Here is a 19,879-nt window from a genome sequence, read left to right as displayed (position 1 = left end):
GGACTGCTTGAAAGCCGGTGGAACAGCTCACTTAATGTCGTAGGTTTCAAGTCTTTCCTTTTAGCGGCAGCGGCCCATTTTTCAGCCATCTTCTGATCCCGAGAAAACTCGTCTAACTTAAAAGCGACCTCATCGCTACCGAAAGTGCTGCGGCAGCCATATGCCATGCAGTAATTCGGCATCGCGAATCCACTTCAACCCCGCACAAACACAACTATGGTGGATGTTAAATGGCAAAAATCTCCCATCAGAAGAAGGGAACGGTGCAATCGCAAGAAATCTCTACGAACTGGCAGAATTGATCCGCTAGGCAACAGAGATCGCTAATGTGGCGGAGATCTTGAAGGCCATCACACAATGAGCCCGGCAGCCCGCACATCGACTGGCCACAAAGACAAAGATCGAGGACGTGGTAGGTATCTGCTCCGACAGGTGCCGCCACTCCCGGCTAGATCTCGAAGCTGACGTCACCTCCCCGCGCCTCTCTTTCCCGCACTCCTCCCCTGCGCGCCGGGGGCGTTCTCTCGGTCAAAGTTTGCTCGCTGTTGTTTAATCGAACATCGCGGGAAAAAAACCTCCGTAAGAGGTCGCAGATACCAAATGTGTAATAAATTCGCGAATGCAAAACCGCTTCATATATGGTATTATGTCTCACTGTTGTGCCACAGGGTGCTGCCAAACGTCTTGAAATTGCCACTGATTGTGATGGCCGCAGCTATACTGCAATACCAGAAAATTTCATCTGTGCCCTCAAATCTTCGTATACATTATTGCCTGCTCGAAAAATGTATAGAAGCTTTGTAAACATGTCAATCTAAACGAAAATTGCAGTAGATCCCAAGCGGTTTGATCCCCTGTCAGGAGGTGTTGCTTTGAATTTCTACAATTGCATGCGAGAAAACGTATCGTAAATGCACTGCATTTTATTTAGAACTTCCGTGACTATTTACATTTTCTGGTTAAATGCACTCAAGTTTATACAGCCTCACTGTATGCAACATGGCTGCAGCAATGAATAGCAGATATAAACTAATGTTTTGCAGTAGTTAACCATGAAAAATAAATTGTGAGTAGAGGTTCATGTACAAAGAAGTATTAGACATAGCAATGCATGTTTTAGTACCTCTGTGCTGTGCAGTACTTCCAACGGAATACACGAACAACCCCACAACATAACCAATATGGCTATGCTTAGCGGCCACTTCGTCTGTCTGGTGTTGTCTTCTGCTACTACTTCATCCCCGAGCCATAGCTGCAGAAGAAACATCTCATTATTTTTGCTGGGTGAGACATCAATTCTAAATCCAGAGTTGGACGCAAAGGAGCCAAATCTTTTATGCAGCCGTTGAACGGCCATGGTAGCAGTCTTAACTCTCTCTTGTACAAGTGGCGACTCTGATGAGTATAGTTGTCCAAGACCTTATGCCAACATAACCAATGAGGGATATAGCCTTTGTGAACAAAAGCCTAGCATAGTGAATTAATGACAACTATACTTGTCATATAACACGTAGTTGTGATTCATAACTTTAAATGACCACACTTATACATATTTGTGCTTTTCTTCTGTATCTTCCTTCATTCAATTCACCTGCAACACCTGAATTAGTTCACAAGGTGCTGCACTTTGCAAATCATTTTAATGGAGCAGTGATCACATCCTGATACGCAAGAAGCCAATCAATGAGCTAGCACTGAAAGTACAGGAATTCAGAGCCTCGCTTCAAAACAGATACTCGGCTCTTATCGAGGAAACCGGCCTTAGTGTTGATGCAATTACTGATAATTTGACAAATATCATTACGGAGTGAGCAGTGGAAGTTGGAGGCATGATAGTTAGACAAAACACTAGCAAGCTGTCCCAGGAGATGAAGAACCTAATTAAGAAACATCAAAGCATGAAAGCCCCAAACACAACAAAATAGAACTGGCAGAGCTTTTGAAGCTGATTAATAAGCATAAGGTATCCTATGTAAGAAGGTATAACATGGAGAGAATTGAACCTGCTCTAAAGAACGGAGGAAGCATCAAAGCTGAGAAGAGAAAACTTGGGATAGACAAAAACCAGATGTATGCACTAAGGGACAATGAAGGTAAAGTAGCTACCAATAAGGATAGGATAGTTAAAGTAGCGGAGGAGTTTTACAAATATCTGTACGGTAGTCGGGACAACCACGACCATAATGCAAGAACTAGCACCAGATGACATCCCACCAGTAATGACAGAAGTCGGGAAACCCTTGGAGGGTTTGCAAAGAAGCATAGTCAGTGGGCATACTCAGGCTGCTGCTGCTGATGATGATGAATAACATCCTCTGAGCCACACCATTTGATTCAAGAGGTGCATGGAAAGTGCATGGCTATTTCACAATTTTCGTGCTTCTACTGACAGAACACTTGGGTGTATGTGGGTGTGAGGCAGCAGCTCATTAGGCAATGAAGCACATGATCACAGGCACCATTGAAACCACACTAGCATGCCTCTGCTGCGTCTGTACAATATTATTGTGCATTTCCTTTTCTGAAACTGACAATACATGTGGTTTATGACCTCTCCAACCTTACATGCTTACTGCACGTAAGATTTGAGAGCATCAAAACGGAAGACCTGCACCACTAATGTAAAGAGCATGAAGTTAGTCAAGGAGCTCCACAGAGTAGTGTACTAAGCCCACTGTTATTTAATTGCGTTATGGCTGAAATATCCCATATCTTACCTACTAGTTTGAAATATTCCACATATGCAGACGATCTATGCATTTGGGCATCAGACATGAGCATCCAAGCAGTTCAGCAAAAACTTCAATATGGGCTGACAATAATCAATGATTTCTTTAAGAGCAGAGGCATGATTCTTTCTCATGAGAAAACATCTGTACTTCCATTCACAAGAAAATGTCTTAAGAAATTAAAACTTCAGATAGACTCTCAACACTTACAACTTGTGCGACAGCACAAATTTTTAGGGGTTATTTTAGACAGACGTCTGTCTTGGGCACCATACATAAAATCATTAGAGGACAAAGTCAACTCCCTAATCAATATATTACGTCGACTGACCTGAGTTAGATGGGGTAGTTCATGTTCTTCTTTATTGCGTGTACATTCAGCAATCATTCGACAAAGAATAGCTTACTCGGCCCCGGTTTTACATAGGATATCACGTAACTTAGAGGAGAGGATTCAAACATTGTTGGCCAGAAGTCCTCGTATATGTCTTGGTGTACCGCGAGCGTCTGCCAGTGCTTTAGTAATTGTGGAGTCTCGTCAACCGACTTTCCATGCTATAAGATTTATGGAAACTTTCCAGCATTATCTTCAGTTGGCAACTCAACACGCTAATCATCCCCTATACCGAGCTATTCAGGAGAGATCAGCTGCAAGAATACATAAAACTATAATAGAATTCAAGAGTTTACTGCCTACGCACTAATACTGGCTTCCATGTGCATCCCACCCACCATGGCGACTCTCTATCCCAGGTACTACAACTTCAATTCCGGGATTAAATTGTAAGAATGATGTAATAAAGCAATTAATAATTGTAATAAAGCAATTAACTTTAACACACCTTTATATCTATATTCACCTGTAGACTGACGGATCATGTCTGAATCAAAGCTCTACGTCGGCATTCCCCCATTCTTTGTACCGCATACCAAGCGAGAAAAGCTTTTAAACTCAGCCATTTCACAACATCCACAATGGCAGAACTCAATGCAATACTCTGTGCTTTACGCTTCTTATGTTTACAGCCGGGTCCAGTTCGATGGGTAATTATGAGTGACTCACTCCTCATAAGTTTCTTTAAAAAGAATCAGCTTGGGCAACAAAGCTAGTGAGCTCGCATATGAAATACAGAGGATGTACGCTATAGCAAAAGATTTAAAGCACACCATAATGTTCCAGTGGGTGCCAAGCCACTGCGGAATCACAGGAAACGACATAGCTGATCACATTGTACATGCAGCACATCAAGAAAACAATACATCACTGCTACCTCTATTGGTGAGCGATGCACGGTGTCTAATAAATAAGCTAAGCTGTCAACTGTCTAAGGAAACCTGGTTCGAAAATGGTGCGCAAAACTCTCTGTTGTATAACATTGATCCCGGTATAGAACTTAATATTCCGATAAAGGTTAGCCGATCGGTAGAAACAGTCATCCATAGGCTTCTACTTGGTACAGCCTACACGAAGGCTTTCCTGTATAGAATAAGGAAAGCTGGCAGTCCTACCTGCTCATGTGGAGAAACTCAAGAAGACGTGGAGCACATTCTTCTGCATTGTAAAAATCATGACGTACCTAAAAAGAACCTTTTTCAAAAACTCAATTCTTTGGATGAGCGACCTTCATCAATTGCAAAAAATATTGGGTCCATGGGCAAAAAGAAAGCTACAAGCCACTGCAGCGCGTGCAGTCGTTCACTTTCTGGAGGAATCGGAAATAGCTCAAAAGTACTAAACAAAAAACAAATGTACTTCATTGTTAACCGAGGTATATTCAAAACAGTATTTTCGTGTTTTACTACAATATTTTTGGGAAAACCTTGCTGAAAACAGTTCAGTATTTAAGCAACAAGATCACTTTAGACATTTTATTGAACTTTCACGTTTTGTGTGAACATTTAAATTGGCGTGATTACTTGTGTTTTTACAAACTCAGTGTGGTGCAGACACATTTCTATGTAGTGTGGACACATTTCTGTGCGGTGTGGACACTCAATGTTGAAAAATGTGCACTCATTGTGTATGTGTTGTGCTATGTACGTATGTGTAGCCTTGTGTTTGCTACAAAATGTGCGATGTCGACTTGTGTTGTGCTACGTACATATGTATAGCCTTGTGTTTGCTACAAAATGTGCGATGTCGACTTTTGTGCAAGAGAAGAGGAGTAGCTGGCGCCACGCATTGGCACTAATCTCTCCTTATATACATTTATTAGAAAAAAATGACCTGCCACCCCTGCCACGCATTACACGGTTGCCTGCCTTTTGCAAGGCAATGAGGCACACAGAAAACAAGTATTTTGATGACTACTCTCCAGAAAACACAGGCCTGTAGAGTTCTACTTAAAAACAGCAAATGATATGCCCTCGCCTGAAAACTCTGAAGTAATGATTCGGTGAATGAATAGGAGTGAAGCCATCTAGTAAACCCTTTAGACTATTATTTCACATAATTCAAAATAAAGAAATGCTGCTGAATTGAAAGAATGGTACTATTGTATTCATAAAAAAAATATCTACAAGTTTGGGGTAAAAACTTTGAGTATATGTGCACAGTTTTCTCATTCCTCTTTTGGAATGAAAAGAGCGCAATACCTAAATCAACACACATTACAAATCACATTAGAACCCTTGTGTAAACACAACATATCTCCTATGCGAACCCAGTTTGCAATTACGTATTGTGCCTCTTTACTGTTACACTTTCTTTGATATTGGCTGACTTGGCAAGGTATCAACTGATGGACGTAGAGAAAACCAAGAAGGGGCTGAATGCAAGCACTGAATCCTGTAGGAAGCTTTAACCCAGGCCTCATTGCCAATTTTCATGCGTAAGCTTTTTAGGGCCACTGCCCTCAAGAAAACTGTCCCCCCATTTGTTCGTGACATGTTTTTACCCACATGTTTGCATGGAATATTATAAGCATATGTATGAAAATGTCATATGACGTCAAAAGAAAAGCTGAACTGTAAATTTGTTAAAACTATGCCTCCCTAATAAATCATGCCTGTCAAAAAAGCCCCTCTGGTTGTCACACTTTTTCCTGTTTTTGTTTCTTTCATCAGTGCAGCTTCCAAGTAACACTAGCCAAATAAAAACGTTGCACTACTCAAGCTACTGAATATGGCTCCTAAAGGAGCCATACGAAGTAACTTTATGTGTAGGCTACGACCAGCGCCATCTGTACAGTGCCGTTCAAGGTACCTATAGAGGGCATCAGTGTAGGTGGCACAGTCTTCATACTTTCTATATTTTGCCACTGTAATGCACAGAACAACGAACTCAACAGTAGGTTGTGCTCTTACATACCAAATGGCGCTAGGAGAAGCAGTCACTGGAAAAAATTTTAAATTTTCTTCCACCGACTCTACAGCGACTCGGTTTAACTGAGTATGCTGTCACACGGTGTCCTCTATATGCAACCCTATGCAGTAACTCTACAATGACATACTGAATCTATATATGCTTCCACAATATGGTGGATTATGCGAAACATGGCACTGATCGTCTTCCAATATTTTTCTTGCTCCGTGTTCTCGTGCAATCACTGCATTCATTCTCCCAGTCTGTGCATATCAGGAGCATATAGCTTGCATATAGCTTGCATATAGCTTAACATAGCTGTCAGCAGCATTGCCAGAAATTTTTTTCATGGGGGAGGGTGGGGGGTCAACTCTAATTTGTGTATGTTCCAAGTGTATGTGCATGTGTGCATATATATATATATATATATATATATATATATATATATATATATATATATATATATATATATATATATATATATATATATCTGTGTGTGTGTGTGTGTGCACGCACAAGCAAAAATGAAAATTTTTGATGGGAGGAAGAGGGAGGGAGGTTGAGTCACCTGAACCCCCTTGGCTATGCCTGTGGTGATTGCCTACTTGGACTCTGTTGCCCAGACATGGGAGGCTCCATGTAAAGGGAATGTATAGGAGCCTCTACGTCCGGTCTGCTTTAGTGGATATTTCATGTGTACAGAAGTGAACTGGCGGCAAATACGTCGTGGTAGCTTTTCAATGTTACCATTTTGAATATTGATCGACCAAAAAATTCCATTCTTGAATCTCTGAACTTCAGATTTAATGAAATAATTTGAGCACAGTCATTACTTTGTTAAATTGAGCTTCAAATGTTTTTTTCTGTTCAGTTTGGTGCAAGAATAAAGTACAAAATGCCACACCAATACATTCACCATATACAGTGTATTCGAAAAAGTAACGCTGCTAAACAACCAACGGTATTTTTATTGTTGAACCCACATTTATTGCATAACCCAAGTATAAAGCTAAGTGTGCACAGTTCTTTGGGCGATCTTCCTCTTTCAGAAAGTGGCCTATCTGTAAACAAGGCTCATGAGAACGAAATATTATTGCATGCATGCTGCAGGGAATACCCAATGTTGTGTCAAAAACTGCCACGTATTAATTTCCTCTCCTTAGAAAATATCATCAGCTATGCAGCTAGTGTAGCCAAGAATTTTCTATTGGAGTTCAAACAGCCTTGATTGTGAAGTGGGTGCTGGGCAGGCAAGTGTTGCAAAGCACCATTTGTACTAGTTTCAAAGGGGACATGTACCCCGTGAGTCACGCTTTGGCAAAGGCCCCACCAGCAGGCATTGACTGATATTTTGATCACAAGTACATTCTATCATTCATCTGACTAAGTGCTTGGCACATTGTTGGATAATGTGGACGCTGTGTCCTATGCTGACACCTGAGAAAGTGACAGACAGCAATTACTAGTGTTGCTTCATCCATTCACAAGCTGAAAGGTAGCAAAAATCTATTTGTGCATTTCTAAATTTGCTAACCACCATTTAGACTGATACAATTTACACAGAACTATCCCATCAATTTTCCTGGTTATGCATGCAGCATTGCAATTAAGTATGGCTCGTGCTGCAACTTCTTTGTAACATATCAGAGTACAATAATTGCAAGCACTCAGCTTAGTTGCAAGCACTAGCAATTACTATGCTTTTAAAAACCTAACGAGTTCAAAGTTTATTTCAGTCGGACAAAATTATACATTTTATAAAATTTCAGGAACAGGTTTCAGTGACCTGAGCTGCTCTGTCACGTGACTGTAAACTAGTGTACGCGGTGAACAATTTAATTAATAGTATATTGTTTGCTTCGTTAAAGTAAATGATATTACTCCATAAAAATGTACTTTACTTATAGGCCTGCGTTATTAGTGTGTAATAAAGTGGCGTTGCCTTTTCATAACGTAATGATTCCGTGCTCGTCAGCACATCTTGAGCAACTCTACTACGGGCTCATGAAACCGTGCACGCAGTTTCCAGGTAGCTAAGACTTTAAAGTCACGCGTTTTTTTTTTACCCACATTTTGTTTCGGAAAATACGCGCAGTGATGTTTTTGGTTACTTGATTTGGCTCGTGCGTCGAGAAAGTAACGACGATAAGACAAGCCATCCACATCACAGGGGGATCAACCATGGGCGCAGGCGCACGCAGTGCGGTACAAATACAGGGAAGCTGTATGAAGCCACATAGTCTCATTGTAACGGCTTGTTATGTTAAAAAATAGCTGTAAAGCTTAAAATAAATGTAGTGAAGCTTAGTTACAGGAACTCCTGTGAAAGCAGAACCACGGCCGTTGCAGAACAATGACAGCATGCTCAAGTCGCTAGAAGGGCTGACGGCATCGCTATCAATTCTTAGCGTTGCTGGAGAAAAAGGCACATTGGTGTTCAGAGCCTTTCAAATAAAAAAATACTGCTTATAAAATAACTATCTGCTTTTCGGAGTAACTGCTACAGCTGCAAACACTGTGAAGGGTAAGCCTTCAGTCGCGCTGGAAGAAACTGGGTTGAAAAAAATCTGTTGTCAGTCTCTTTAAACAAGGAGCTCGTCCCGCATGAAGGGAGATAAGTCAATGTATGCAAGGCCACCAGGAGTGCGAGATGACATCTTGATACGTCCCCTGGTGGCACTGGGGCATGCTATTTAACAAATATACAGACCTCGTAAAGTACGCTTGCATCTATGAGAAGTTTGGAGGTTGTAATATGCATTAATATGCGGGTATTTGTATTGAAGTACTTGCACTTGGGTTTGTTGGGGTGTCAACGTACGGCTCGCCGCAGAAGCCTATAGCTAATGTTTCAGCCGCACACAGTCGTTCCGTGCACGGTTAACGTCCCCCAACCGTAGCTTGCCTCATTGCAGCTACTACTACGGGTTCGGGCGAATAAGGCAACTGGCCAGATCAACAACAAACACTTTATTGCTAAGCGTTAGCAATCGCGCGTCACTGTCGCGGGGAGATACTACAGATAACAAAGGTGTTGACGCTTACACCTCGGTCGTGGACGTCCTCGGCTCGCAGGAGGGGTTGCGGGTTCGTCCTCCTGGGATGGTCGCTGGTGTCAGAGAGCGAGCGCCCGTTTGCCCGCTCGTTTTGTTCCCCGACCCGATTTCCCTTTCCCTGACGAGAATGGTACCTTTCCTCGCTGAGGGAGAGGGGAACCTGTTCCTGGCGCCGGGAAAGGGGGGGGAATCGCACGCGCCGGCCGTGGGGGAAGGGGTCCCCGCAACCAGGCGCGTGCGCTGCCCTAAAAGGGAAAGGGAGGCTGGGCGCACCTGCTCCCCACATCTCCTCCCCCCTTAAGAAGGCCCCCGAACGACAGAGACTGCAAAGAGGGAATAATTCGTTTTATTCGTCCTCTAGATAGGCCAGAAGGGCCTGGTCTACGTCCATGCCCTCGGACCGTTCGGTGTCTGCCGCGGGCACCGCCGGAGCCCCCACCGCTCTCTCACCCGCCTCCAAGGTCATTGACGCCACCTCCGGTGTCAATGCAGCCGCCACCAATGTCTCTCCCGGCCCCGCCGCCCCCCGCTCTACGGTAGCCGTTATTGATAGCGGCGCAGGCGGACTCTCGCTGGACGCGTGGCCTGAGGCAACTCTCAGCAGCCACTGCGCGAAGTCCGCCTCCTGGGCCGCCCGCGCCAGCATGGCCCGAACCGCGGCGCCGGAGCGCTCCTGGGATGATTCGCGGCTGGATGGTTGGGTAGCCTGGGTGCGGTGCCGGTGTAATTTCCCCAATTCGTGGGAGTTATGGATCACCACGGCGCCGCACTCGCAGAACCGCGTCCCTGCGGGCACTGGAAGGCAAGCCCCGTTAGCCCTCCGGTCCGCGTCCTCTACCGTGCGCCCCTGAAAAGGGCGATACAGGTGCGCTGGGGCGACCCCAACTCGGGCCCTTTCCTGCCGGCGCCAGGGCCTCGAGGAGACGTAAGACACCGGAGGGTCGCCTCCATCCTGGCTGGTCCAGGTTGCCACGTCTCGGTGGTTGCGGCCGTGAGGCGATGCGGTCGGCTCGCCGCGTTGGGACCCTGGTCTCGTTCCCTGTGAACCGGCGGGTCGTGATGGTGACGGCGAAGCCGAGAGTTGGTGACCAGGCGGCAGCGCGCGCGGACCCCCTCGGTGGCGGCGGCTCACGTGGCTCTGCCTCGGCGTTCGCGGCCGGGCCGCAGTGGGGTAGGGCTGCCATGTGGACGTTGGTGGGGGTGGGGGCTGGCCGTAAGGAGGTGGTCTCCTCTCCTTGCTGTTCCGGCGGTGCTGTTCCCAATGGCGCTCCATCTGTTCGGTGAGAGTGATACAGATAAAGAACGACAGGTTAACAATCGCACATGTGTTGCGCGCTAACCCTTGCACCCCGCGTCGAACATATCAAACGCGGCCTACCGTGCATAGTTGCCTCCGACTGTTACGCAGGAAGTAGCGCGGTTCTGGGCTCCTGACCCGGTGTCGAACCATCTCACCCGCCGCGCGCGGCTTGGAGGGGGACTGACCGTAGTCCTCATGCGCCTCCCGTGCTATGTAGCGTTTCAAGTCACATACATGCACCGGTCCGCCGCTCGGTTTGCCTTTCATGTTCGCGAGTCGATAAACGAGCGAAGAAACTTTCTCTCGCACTCGGTACGGCCCGGACCATTTCGGTGCCAGCGAGGCAGCAAACTGTTTGCTAGCATTACTGAGAACATGATGGCGCCGCATCACCAGATCGCCCACTTCGTAGTGTACGTTCCTACGCGTGCGGTCATACTGCGCCTTCTGCTGTGCCCTAGCAGTGCGGAGATTATGTCGAGCTTTATGTAAAGCTTCCGCTAGCTTCTCGCGCAGCTGCGTTGCGTATTCAGCGCGTGCTGATGTCGCCACTGGCACTCCACTGCGGTCCGCGAGTACGGTCTCCATCGGATTCGGCAGTTCTCTCCCCAAGTTCAGAGAAGAAGGCGCATACCCAGTCGATCGGTTTACGGTCGATCGTAATGCAAAACCGATCTCTGGAAGATAGGTATCCCAGTCCTTATGTCTTTCAGAGAACGCGACAAGCATGTGCTTGATGTTGCGATTGACTCGCTCCGTGGGGTTCGACTGAGCATGGTAGGTGGTTGTTTTCTTGTGCTTAATGCCCAACGCGGCGCACGTGTCAACAAACACCTTCGCAGTGAAATAAGACGCGTTGTCTGTAATCAACTGCTCGGGGAACCCGAACCTGGTAAAAACCTCCATCAACTTCTCTAAAATCACTCGAGCCGTCAGCTTCCTAAGGGGAAAAAGTTCTACCCATTTAGTGAAGTGATCCGTGATCACCAGCAAGAACTTATTTCTGCTAGGAGTTGAGGGGTACGGGCCCATTACGTCACACGCTGCGATTTGCCAGGGAGTCTGACTGTTAATCGGTTGCATGAGGCCGGGCGGACGTCCTCCTCGCGGCTTGACGCTTTGGCACACACGACATGAACGGGCGTAGCGAATCACATCCCGCTTCATACCTGGCCAGGTAGCGAGGCGACACAACTTAGCGTACGTCTTAGGGCCGCTCGCATGCCCACCAATGCACGAGTCATGAAAGTAGCGAAGAAGCGCTCCTCTCAACGCGCGCGGTATCACGACTTTAAATGACTCACTTGTGTCATCGTCGGATGGAATGTACCTCAGCAGGACGCCGTCAGAATCTAGCAGATATGAATCCAGCGCGCTCACAGCACTACCAGCTGTTGCCGAGCGCTCCGCACCGACAGCAATACCAGCTGCCCCCTTGTGCGCGGTGGCCTCACTACCACCCGGCTCCCGGAGCCCGTCGAACACCTTTCGACAAAATGGATCTTTCTGCTGAGCTTCTAACAGCTCCCTTCTGCTGAAAACAATCCCTGCGCTAACGACAGCCTCTACGTGGTTCACGCTCTTAGCTCGAACTAACGTTTGCTCCGCTGTTTGCGTTAGCGCGAGTGTCTCGCTCTCAGTTCGTTCCGAATTAGTCGCGTGACTTGCCTCGTGTCGAACTGGAGCACGCGATAGTGCGTCGGCCGCGGCATTGTTCTTACCCTTGCGGTAGCGGACGGTGAAGTCATAACGCTGCAGCAACAATGCCCAACGCGCCAATCGGCCACTTGGTTCGTTCAAACGCCTCAACCACGTGAGCGCCATGTGGTCCGTTTCAATCACAAACGCAACTCCGTCTATGTAAAAGTCAAACTTACGGAGAGCAAAAACTATCGCCAGACACTCTTTCTCGGTTACTGAGTAGTTCCTCTCCGCCGGTGCCAACGTACGGCTCGCGAACGCAATCGGTCGGAGGGAACCTCCATGCTCCTGAAGCAAAATTGCTCCTAAGCCCAGGTCGCTTGCATCGGTGTGAATAACAAACTCCCTGTTCAAATCGGGTAGCTGCAGCTGAGCCGTGTTGGCCAGCAACTTCGTGAGGCGACGCAGTGCGGCCTCTTGCTCTTGGCTCCAAGCCCAACGCTCACCATTCCTCAAGAGCTTCGTTAAAGGCGCCTGCACTGCCGCGCAATCTGGAATGAATTGGCGATAAAAATTCACCATCCCCAAAAAGCGCCTCAGCTCACCGACATTGTTCGGCGATGGATAGCTCACTATCGCTTCAAGCTTACCCTTATCCGGCAAAATGCGACCCTCGTCAAGCGTAAATCCCAATAATGTTATTCGGGTCGCCGCTATCTGAGCTTTGTTTGGGTTCAAAGTGATGCCCGCAGACCTCAGCCGTTCTAGAACGTCTCTCAAGTGGCGCACGTGCTCTTCGAACGTTTTCGAGTAAACCACTATGTCGTCTAGATATGCGAGTGCGTGCTGCCACTTTGCATCTCCCAAAACACGGTCCATTAGCCTCTGATACGTAGCGGGAGCGCCCACCAAGCCAAACGACATTCTCCTGAATTGGAAAAGTCCTCTGTGGCACGTGAAAGCTGACTTCTCTTTATCCCGCTCGTCCATCTCAACCTGAAAATATCCGCGGCTAGCATCGAGCGTTGTGAAGTACTTCGCCCCGCCTAGATTGGATACTAACGATGAAATGGAGGGAAGAGGATACGCGTCCTTCTTCGTAATTTCATTCAGCCTGCGGTAGTCTACACAAAGGCGATACGTATCATCTTTCTTTGGAACTAGAACTACCGGGAAACCCCATGGGCTGTTTGACCTCTCAACTACGCCTGTTTCGATGAGTTCGTCCAAGGCGGCGTCTAGTGCTTTCCGCTTAGCTAAGCTGATTGGTCGGGGATTGCATTTCCAAGGGCGTGCATCACCCGTGTCAATTCTATGCTTAACCAGCGTAGTGCGGCCGGGACAGTCAGTAAACATCGCGTCATATTCGTACAACAGCGACGACAGCTGCGCTCGTTCCCCCTCTAGTAGGCTCTGTGCCTGTACCAAAAGCGGGTGCACTGCCCTTTCCTGCAGCGCAGCACATTGCTCCGGCGGGGCGTTTACTCGCTTTCTCGGCGCGCTTTCCTCCTCGCGTACTCGCGCCTCTCCCTGCGATTGGCATGCTTTTGTCAATGCGGAGGCCTTCGAGAAAAGCTTCAGCGCGTCTCCGTCGCGCTCTCGGTAACCACCGTTTGCAATGTCAATGACAATACCCGACTTAGCGAGGAAGTCTCGACCCAGGATTAGAGACATTGACAGCCCTGGAAGATGCACGAAACGTTGTCGCCTCACGCGTCTGTCCCAGCGGATCACTAGCCTAGCCGCGCCGCTCGATTGTGCTGTGCCCGTAGCTAGACGGAAGATGGTGTTGCTTTGCCTCAAGCGGATGTTGTTCTCGCGGAGATGGTGCAACACATCGTCACCGAATAAAGAAGCGCTTGCCCCAGTATCCAAAAGTGCTACGAACTTTTTCCGAGCTATCGTTAACTCGATTAGCGGCGCGGGCGAGTCTACGGCATCACCTGCGCGACAGACCGACGGTGCAAGTGATCCGAACGCATCGGTAGGATTACTAATCGGCGCGCGGGGTCCCATGTGAATCACCGGCGGCGCCGTCCGTTTCCCGAACCGCGCGTTTGCTCCTGACCCGGCGTGCGGTCGCATTCGCGAGCGATGTGCCCTGGCGCGCCGCACCGATAGCAAGGACCGCGGACACCACGCCGGTTCGCTCGTAACTCGCCTCGATCAGGTGGTCCTCGCTCTGGACTGCGCCGCTCGTTAGGCCTCGCGTCAACCACGTGCTCCTGCCTTGGAATGTCACGCGCAGGGGCGGCGTGTGCCGTACGGAGCGCGTAAGCGTAGGGGTCTAAAGCGCGGTTTGACAGCTCCCAACCGCGTGACACGTGCTCATCAGCGTACGATGCTGATGCGTTACCCCTAAACGCTTCTGAAGTCACTGCGCCGCCGTTCCATGCACAGCGAGGCTCGATTGACTGCGCGGCGGGCGGAGGGGGGCGATACGAACGCGCTGCGAGGATGTCCCCTTGTATGCGCTTCGCCTCGGTGGCGAGCTCTTCGAGGTCTGCGAACCTGCATCCCCTGAAGTGCGCCGCGAAAGTCGGGTGCGCCTGTCGGGTAACACGCTCGACCTTTTCCGCGTTGGTGGCGTGAGGGTTCGCGAGACGATACAATTCGTCCATCGCCCGTACGTATTCCAGCAAGGATTCGTCCGGATGCTGGGTGCGCAGCTCCAACTCCCTCCGCAAACGCCACTCATAATTAGCCGGTAGGAATTCGCCGCGAAAGCTTTCGCGGAACTCTTCTACCGTACGGGCGCGATGTCCGGTTAGTCGGAACCACCGAGCCGCTTGCTCCGTGAGCGACACCGGGACCACGCGCTCGAGAAGTTCGGCATCAGAAAGACCCGTCGCCTGCTGATAATGGAGCAACCGGTCGAGATACTCGTTGGCGCTCTTGCAGTCGTGGTAACCCGTGTAGGTCGGAATGTCTACCTTGACACGTGGTCGCACATTTTGCACGGGGGCCTGCGCTGTGTTCTGCAGGGCGCTCGCGAGGCTTTGCATAACTGACAGCGCATTCTGTAAGAGTACCTCGCTCGAGGGCAAACTGTTGCCCGAAGACTCGCCTATAGTTGAGGCGCGTGTCGTAACTTGTGGCGGCGCCTCTCTGTTCGCGTCGCGAGATGCCGGAGCGCCATGCGGGCCGCTCTCCGTCGTAGGCCTACTCTCTGCTAACGCGGTCTCTGCACCCTCCTGATCATCCCGCGTGAAACGACCAAGCTCTACGCTGTCGGAAAGTCCTAACAGTACCCCCGCGTTAGCCAAAGGATCGCCACTCTGCGACGCGACATCCGACAACATTGACAAATCTTGGAATTCCGACATGCCTATTATCCTACGTGTGGAAGAGCGCCCTGGCACTTGCTCGCGTCCACAGAACTAGCCGCGTTGCCAAATTCGTTACGTTGGGCGCCAGATGTTGGGGGCTCGTCCTATGTACGGCTGACGCAGAAGCCTATAGCTAATGTTTCAGCCGCACACAGTCGTTCCGTGCACGGTTAACGTCCCCCAACCGTAGCTTGCCTCATTGCAGCTACTACTACGGGTTCGGGCGAATAAGGCAACTGGCCAGATCAACAACAAACACTTTATTGCTAAGCGTTAGCAATCGCGCGTCACTGTCGCGGGGAGATACTACAGATAACAAAGGTGTTGACGCTTACACCTCGGTCGTGGACGTCCTCGGCTCGCAGGAGGGGTTGCGGGTTCGTCCTCCTGGGATGGTCGCTGGTGTCAGAGAGCGAGCGCCCGTTTGCCCGCTCGTTTTGTTCCCCGACCCGATTTCCCTTTCCCTGACGAGAATGGTACCTTTCCTCGCTGAGGGAGAGGGGAACCTGTTCCTGGCGCCGGGAAAGGGGGGGGAATCGCACGCGCCGGCCGTGGGGGAAGGGGTCCCCGCAACCAGGCGCGTGCGCTGCCCTAAAAGGGAAAGGGAGGCTGGGCGCACCTGCTCCCCACAGGTTTAGATGTGTGTATGCGCAGTGAAGCCTTCCAAATAACTAAAATATGTTCAGTATGTTGTTGTGTTTTCATCCTTCAATATATTATTTCATTTAAGATACTGAATATTCATATAATTGAGATTTGTACAATTTAAACTTAAATTTACTTAATAATTCAAATTTAAACTGTATTTCAGAGAACTGAGAATTTACTAGATGACAACTCCACTAGATGACAAATTCCTGCCAGAAAAAAATTTAACTTCAAAAAACATCCTTTGAATTTCTAGAAAAATAAAATCCAAGAACACAGAGCCCTAGTTATAGGCAGCTAGTGAAAAGTTATGGAATAAAAATATTGAGGCTACTTTGTTCATAACACACAACATTCAGGCAGAGAGAAGCATCGCAGACACACAGGCTGCAACAACACAACGCAACAGGAGCAGAGCTCAATTACAAAGGCAACTTTATTTGTCTATGAGAAAAACAGCAAACTACACTGAAGCACAAGGGATCAGAAAAAAGGAGGACGGTACGCCCTCGGCCAACTTCGTTGTGGCTGCCCAAAGCAGAGAGGCAAGCGTCTGGCTGCTGGCTCATCCCAGCCTGCTCTTGCAACAAAGTGGACATTCATCAGCATCAGAGGACACATTCACTCATCAAGCAAAAAAGTGCACGGGGCGCAAGCACTTCCTTAACGACCTGCCGAGGCAAAGCACCAAGGAAACATTTCTGAAGGCTGCTGCTGCTGCTGCTGCTGCTGCGGCGGCGGCATGCTGAATTTGTAGAGGACAAATGGCTATGCGGTAACTGCATCTTCTTTTCTCTCTTTCTCTCATATATGTCGATATAATATATATATAATATATATATATAATATATATATAAAAAGATATCACATTCTTTTTTTTTTACACTTAACTAATAAAGTTAGAGGAAAGTTGTGTGCCTCTGACAAGGGGCATCATGAAGGAAAGTGCAGACCATGCCCCGACTAGACAGCCCTTCCAGGTGATGAAGCCTGCACACGTGTTGGAGGGCATTAGCCTACGTGTGGCCTCCCACGTCCAAAGTGCGACCTCTTGAACACCATTCCACAAAAGTACAACAACAGCCCGAGACGAGGAAGTCCTCTGAGCCAGCAAAACAGCACCGACAGCCACATTATAGCAGAGGCTGTACAGGTATATGAAGAGCTTTCCTCACTGCTGGCCCACGAGCCCAACAGCCAAACCACCGCCTGCTCACTTCTTCAAACAGGCTCTGGGACAAAACACGCAAGCCAGACGTGCACACATAGATATACCCAAAGAAGGAGAACTCAATAAAGCCTGCTACTGTGTAGTAAAGGAAATCTGCAACAACGGGGGTTAGCCAGGCATAGCAATGACAAAGACTCCTGCATATTACAAAAAAAGGCACTGTTTCACTGATGTTGCTCGGTTTTTCCATTTCTTATACTTGGATCTGGACTCGTCCGCTGACATATTCGAGACTACTGTGACTGGCTCAAGTAGCCTCAAATCCTGTGGACGCGAGGGGCCAAAAGTGGATCAAACGATGCCACACACACTACTGGTGAGGCTTTTGATTTGGACGTTTTGATTCCCAGGAAGAATGGACGACTGTTTTTCCCCTAAATAGGTGCCACACTGGGACGACCCTGTTCCTCGGCCAAATCAGGTTGCATCAGGCTAGGACAAAACTTGGTCCCATTTCGAGCTTCCCTTTCACGCCAGGCAAAATGCAGCCATGGACAGCTGGACTGAATAAAGGATGGAATCCTGCCATTATGTTTGCTGCTGCTGCTCTTTGGGCGCCCAGAAAAATAAGTGCACTCATGCGGGGCATGGAAACGTAAATAAACAACTCTCCCTTCCCTGTGACAGCAGTAACCTCACAGACTTCACAAGAGCATCTGAAACAACTCTAAAATTTAAGGAAAACACGTACTTTATAAAAACTGAGAACAATGATATGATAAAGAGTACACTTGCAATCATATAAACCTGTTACAAAAGAAAACAATATGGCACAGAACAGTAATGTGTGTGTGTTTGCATAAAAATATAGGTGTACACAATATCTCTTTTGCTCGCATGCATATGCTATATATCAAGAAAATGAAGTTTCCTTGCTACCAAGACGAAAATGAACAGTGAACAGGATATACGCCTATGTACACAAGCAGTGTGATGAGAAGACCCCCACATAACAAGGACCGATCCCACCCTGTCTATAGTATAGCACAGCTTTTCTGGTGTTACTGCTTGTGTGACCTTGTGGGCAATGGCCAGGCCTGTTGCTTAGCATGGTCTCGAGCCATGACATGAAGCACTACCCTTGAATTAGCACCATCCCCATGGGCAAAAAGGCTGGAGGCATCAGTCTAAGTAATGGCATTTAAGTCACAACCAAGGCCTGCTCGGGAAAGCAGGCCTTGTGGCCGCATGTTGAGAGAAAAAAGAGAAAATTTGTTCAAAATGGAGTGTGTTTGATCAGAGACGAAATTCATTCTCTTGAGGCCAGCTACGGGTGAAAAAGGATGCTTGAATTCAACATGGTGTCCTCCTTTCATATTGTAGTCTCCTAGATTTTTTTTTTCTTTGCAAAGTGGTTAAAGGCCACAGCTGCATTCAGAAAGACCACTTCCCCTATGAAAACAGTGTTCGCCATGCTGCTAACAAAAAAGAGTGAAAAAAAAAAAGCACAAGATCTTTCTGAAGGTAGTCAGAACAGACAGCAACCAAGTCTAACAAGAAAAGCAGCACATATACCAAATTTTGCTCGAACAAGCTTCCCCTTCCTTGATACTGCAGAGACAGTGAATTTCTGAGTTATATTTGCATAGGTGTGGGTTTGTCCACCCCTTCCTTGTTTCAAGCTTGTAAAGACTTTGGTCTTGGCATGTCAGTCACAAACAACAAAACTTCACAATAACGACAGTACTGTTCATCCTAGTTATTACAGAACCAGTGATAAAAATTTTAGGCTATACACAGCAGTAGCCTGTTCAGACATGATCACTAAAACTACAATGAAAAAAAAAGCATCCTGCTTAGTAATTACTTGTATTTACACAACAAGATTTGTTAAGCACATAATCTTGAGGTGGCCTATATGGTCAAATATTTGCCCACAATTAAAAATACATAGTTAAAATGTCTCATAAATTGTCTGCACTAAGGGTTCAAATAGGTGCTGTAACAATTCATTAAAAAATTTGTTTAATTCATAGTATACTTTAAAAGCACGATTGAAAACTGGCCTTTGTTAAAAGTTTGTCTCAAAACAAAACACTAAACACTTTACAGATATTACAAAAAATATAGATATATAATATATATATATTTATAAATGTGTATGTTCATGGTGGTGGTGGTGGTGTGTATGTCAATAATCTGGAAAACAACAAACAAAGGAAAAAGAAACTTGACAAAACAAATACTTTGCAAACTGGCACGTGTGCCACATTCTTCCCCTGGGTTTAAGAGTAGTCTTGTCAACACAGCGCCTCGAGCAACCAGGGGGGCCCCCAAGCCTGACTAGGGGGGCGCTGTCAGAGCGGGCTCAGGGACAGCGCCGGCACATGGTAGTACTTGCACAGAGGTCGTGCACAGCGGCCCTTGGCAGCGTCGCGGCACACTGTCACTTTCCCTTCTACCACCTCGACAAACTCTGGAAAAGATACAGGAATTCAACATTACTGCTTCTGTCTATAGGGAACCTTTGTTGATCCACTTGTTCCTTTTGTTTTCCTATTGCAATCAGCTTAGCCCCAAAGGCTACTGATCTCCAGTGAACACAGAAGAAAAGCATTGCTAAAAAGGGGGGTAACAACACATTGCCCATAGCTACACTGATACAGGGCACTTAAGTTAATTTACACAGGAAATTATTTGA

General features: G+C 47.5%; 1 protein-coding gene across 1 annotated transcript in view; it reads right to left on the bottom strand.

Annotated features, from left to right (window-relative positions):
* Window positions 1–19,028: 19,028 nt before the first annotated feature.
* Window positions 19,029–19,879, bottom strand: part of LOC119164409 (uncharacterized) — a 110,712-nt gene continuing 109,861 nt past the window's right edge. The window contains exon 9 of the mRNA XM_075868427.1: window positions 19,029–19,654. Coding sequence (XP_075724542.1) covers window positions 19,536–19,654 — 119 coding nt within the window. The 3' untranslated portion in view covers window positions 19,029–19,535. The remainder of the gene's footprint in view (window positions 19,655–19,879) is intronic.

Source organism: Rhipicephalus microplus, chromosome 1 (genome assembly GCF_043290135.1).
Source record: "Rhipicephalus microplus isolate Deutch F79 chromosome 1, USDA_Rmic, whole genome shotgun sequence".
Taxonomy (NCBI): Eukaryota; Metazoa; Arthropoda; class Arachnida; order Ixodida; family Ixodidae; genus Rhipicephalus; species Rhipicephalus microplus.
This window is presented reverse-complemented; position numbering and strand designations above follow the sequence as displayed.